The 3,921-nt window shown below is 31.5% G+C and overlaps 1 protein-coding gene across 1 annotated transcript; it reads right to left on the reverse strand.

Moving 5' to 3' along the window:
* Positions 1-336: 336 nt before the first annotated feature.
* Positions 337-3,256, reverse strand: LOC145047314 (uncharacterized). The gene is made up of 10 exons (XM_078995568.1): positions 3,025-3,256; positions 2,350-2,577; positions 2,141-2,207; positions 1,978-2,006; positions 1,652-1,866; positions 1,449-1,567; positions 1,143-1,238; positions 992-1,064; positions 738-891; positions 337-616 (listed from the first exon to the last, which is right to left on the reverse strand). Exons 2-10 carry the CDS (start codon positions 2,566-2,568, stop codon positions 446-448), a joined length of 1,143 nt encoding a protein of 380 aa, XP_078851694.1. The 5' UTR covers positions 2,569-2,577; positions 3,025-3,256; the 3' UTR covers positions 337-445.
* Between the last annotated feature and the right edge of the window lie 665 nt (positions 3,257-3,921).

Consider the following 3,921-nt stretch of genomic DNA (forward strand, 5'->3'; position numbering starts at 1 on the left):
ATATATAATCCACATACTACAGATATTTCGTCTCAAAAAAAAAAAAGACTGCAGACATTTCGTCTAAAAAAAACAAACAGCACATTGGTTTTAATAGAAACAAAAACAATATAATGTTGTTTTTGTGCAACAAGATATAATAAGCTCGGTTTTTCTTATGGGGTTTTCCCTTTGAAATTTCCTATTATGCATATCATATATTGTACATAAATTTGAGATTTAAAAAAAAATGAAAGTATATAAGTGGATGAATCAATTTAGTAAGTGGAAATATCAACTCCCTAAATATAAGGACACGTTCTTGATAAAAGTTTGAACACGGTAGCAAAGTTTCCATAACAATTAACCATCGGTATATTATTTCCAACATAAGTTATGTATATATATTCCAGAAACACTGACATTTCTTTCTAAATATAGAAGTGGTAGTACCAGTTTTCATTCATCAATCAACCTTCTCACTAGAAACTGATACTTTACTGTAATTCAGCAGAGAATCTTGAAATATATCACAAGATGTTTCCCATAGTTCCCTTGAAAGCTTCATGTTGTAAGATAATGCAGAAGACTCAACTGTCCTACCATTCCCACCAAAAAAGTATAATCCTGATGTTTCCTGCACTCAATAATAAATAATCTCCCATTAATTCTCAACTTTTCAATGTGTGTGTGTGTGTGTTTTTCATTCCAATGGAATGAGACATTCCATTCCATTCCAGAGAATTCAAAGAACTTACTGGAGGGGCAAGGGCGGCATCAATAACAGCTGAGACACCAAGCTCAGGTGACTGCAGAAAGCCTAGAAACTGCAGGACAATAAAAGCAAGCTGCCTGATACACCATGGTACTTCTCGCATGATATTTGTTTTCACTAATCCAGGATCCACACCACTACATTGTTATCAAACATATATCAGGGGTAAATTTGTCCCAAAAAAAAAAAGTGCAATCCAGTTCATCTATATATTTGTTAATGATTGCAAACACGTACATCACTGAGACTCCTTGAGATCCAGATCCTTGAAGTTGTCGATGGAGCTCATATGAAAAGAGCAACATACATACTGGAGAAATTATGAAGGGGTAAAGATGTTATGAAGGGGTAAAGATGTCATTTAGCTGATGGTTTTTAAGATGCTTACATTTTGAGTACTCGTAGATCTCAGCACATGGGTAGTGTTTAAATTTAGATAAGCACTTGCCAGAAACTGTCTCCTTATCTGCCTGAAAACTAGATACTGGAGAAGAAAAGAGAAACATGCAAATCCATCGTTAATATAATAATAATAACAAACTTATTTGGAAAAACATTATTTTTTACCTAAAAAAAGCATGCAACTATTAGAAAACTTATATGCTTTTTTCTACTACATGTTTGATGATAACAGAATGAGCCTCAAGTAACTGAAAGGATTGAAAGAAAAAAAAAAAAAAAAAAAAAAACTCACCATTTCGATGTGTAAAGGATGTGATATTAATAACACGAGAAGGAACTGGACTATTCTTTAGAAATGGGAGTAAAACTTGTGTAAGAGAGAATGGCCCAATGTAATTGGTCCCCATCATCCTAGCAAAAGAAACAAATTGTATAAAAGAAAAAGACAAAATGGGGGTAAAATGGTCATTTCATAAGGTTTAACGTCTGATTTACTGATCATGATGGCCTTCTGTAGTGAGTCTGCTTGTTAGTGCATATATCCCAGCATTATTTATCAGAAGTTGTATAGAAGGATGCATATCAGACTCCAAAAGCCACTGCTCAAGTGATTCTTTGAACCTCATTATTGATGAGAATGATGATGTGTCAACTTCAAAAGCTTTAAGCTGCACCTCTTCTTCACTTTGACTTCTAATGTCAGACATAACCTGTCATAGAGTCAAACAAGAAGTTGAGTTGACTACAAGTATCATATTTGAAGATGATACATTACATATCATAAGAAGTTTCTGATTCTGAAATCTGAATGCAATATATACCTTTGATAACTTATGAGAAGATCTTCCAGCTGCATTCATGTAACGAAACTTCAGTTATATACATCTCTGATATTTGGCACATGATAAAGAAAAAGAGAAAGAGTAAGAGTGAGAATTGCTACTTGCTAAGAGAAGAGAAATGGGCCAGGCCCAATAAACATACCAAGAACCACATAGAAGCCTTTCTTTGAAAGAGCAAGAGCTGCTGCAGCACCCAACCCAGATGTTGCCTATATTACACATCACAACATGTGTTAATGATATACCTTTTAGCAAGTTCAGATTTCATACAGATGTTTTGGGGAACATTGGGGTTGATTGAATAATTTCTGCAATTTAACATTTTATTAAGGGGTTTGCAACTTGACTTACACCAGTGATGATGCAGATTGGTAGACGTTTGTCAGATGTTATTGGAGGTAGAGGTGAAACAACACATTGATGGTATACGGATTTCTGGGTGAACATGGTTTGAGTGAGCAGATTTATATAGGAAAATACAAGGGAGTATGTCCAGTGAAGGGTCATTCTCCAAAATGACGAGGTGCAACCAAAACGCAAAGCTTCCACTAACTCCTTAAATGGCATCATCTTTATGAGCTGGAAATGGAAATTTCAAAAGATCAGCACATTCAAGAGTCAATAGAATGTACAGAAAATGATAGCAGCATGTCGATTCTTAATTTATAAAGTTGAAAATTTGCAGAGACAATTTACTACTGCATTACCGGTTGGTTTTTGCTTTTTAATGAAGTCTATTTGAAGCATTTTGTCATTCAGACATTTTAACAAACAGTTGGTGAGCATATTAACGCAGACTTGACTAGAGAAAGAAAACATACCATCTTCGGGTAAATAGAAAGAAATTTTAGATGAGTAATATCAACATTTTTGAAAGAAAACATGTAGATGACATAACTTGTGCATAGCAGAGAACTAATACCAAACAATCGAAGCAATAGAAACAAATCTTAAACCCTAAACCCCAAACACGAGGATACTGATGGAAGATGATCAAAAAATAATTACAGACAGAGGAAGCAAAACCTCGAGAGAGCAGCAGATCGACAGAAGCAACCGCAGAGGCGAAGTACAATCGTTCGTCAGGGAAGGGTAAAAGTCGATGAAGAAAAAACTTAATAAAAAATTTAAAATTTAAGAGTAAATCACTCCATATCAAGTTTTTATCACAAAATAAACATGTTTAACATTTTTTATCAAAAATAGCATACAATTTGCAAAGAATGTGTTGCAAATTAGCAAATTAGCTTTTTGCAGAAAGAAAAAAAAAAAAAAAAAAAAAAAAAAAAAAAAAAAAAAAAAAAAAACGATTGTGCAAATGAGTGCATTACTGGAAAATAATCTACCCTTTATAGCAATTGATAACCCTGCCTAATAAGAAATAATTCCTGAGATTATGTTTAATTCAGGTGATTTTGCAGAAACAGAATCTCGACAATTAAGCTGCTGACCAACTAATTTGTTTATCAGATTTTAAAGCTTAGTCTTTGTTCGTAGAACAAAAATATTCCAAAATGTTTTCATACGAATTAATTTATAACCGTAGAAAATATGGTTACAAAATTAATTAAACATTCATATTGAAAATTCAAAATTATTAATCAATTATTTTAAATAAGTTATTAATTAACAAATATTTTTTAGTTATATAAAATTATAATTGTTGATTTTAGTAAATAGGTGATTTTATAATATATATTAATTTAATTTTAATTTTTTTTAATCTACCCTAATAATTAAAAATGTTATTGTTACTTGTAATTCTTATTTAATTGGTCACATGTCTTTTTGTTATAAATTTGAAATATATTTATTTTCTACTTGTTAATTACTTTATTATTCATATCTATTATATCATTAATTTAGTTTCTATAAATTAAACCTATTATAATGATTATTAATTTCAATTTTGAAATTTGAAAT

This window comes from Lactuca saligna, chromosome 5, assembly GCF_052625555.1.
Source record: "Lactuca saligna cultivar CGN05327 chromosome 5, ASM5262555v1, whole genome shotgun sequence".
Lineage (NCBI taxonomy): Eukaryota > Viridiplantae > Streptophyta > Magnoliopsida > Asterales > Asteraceae > Lactuca > Lactuca saligna.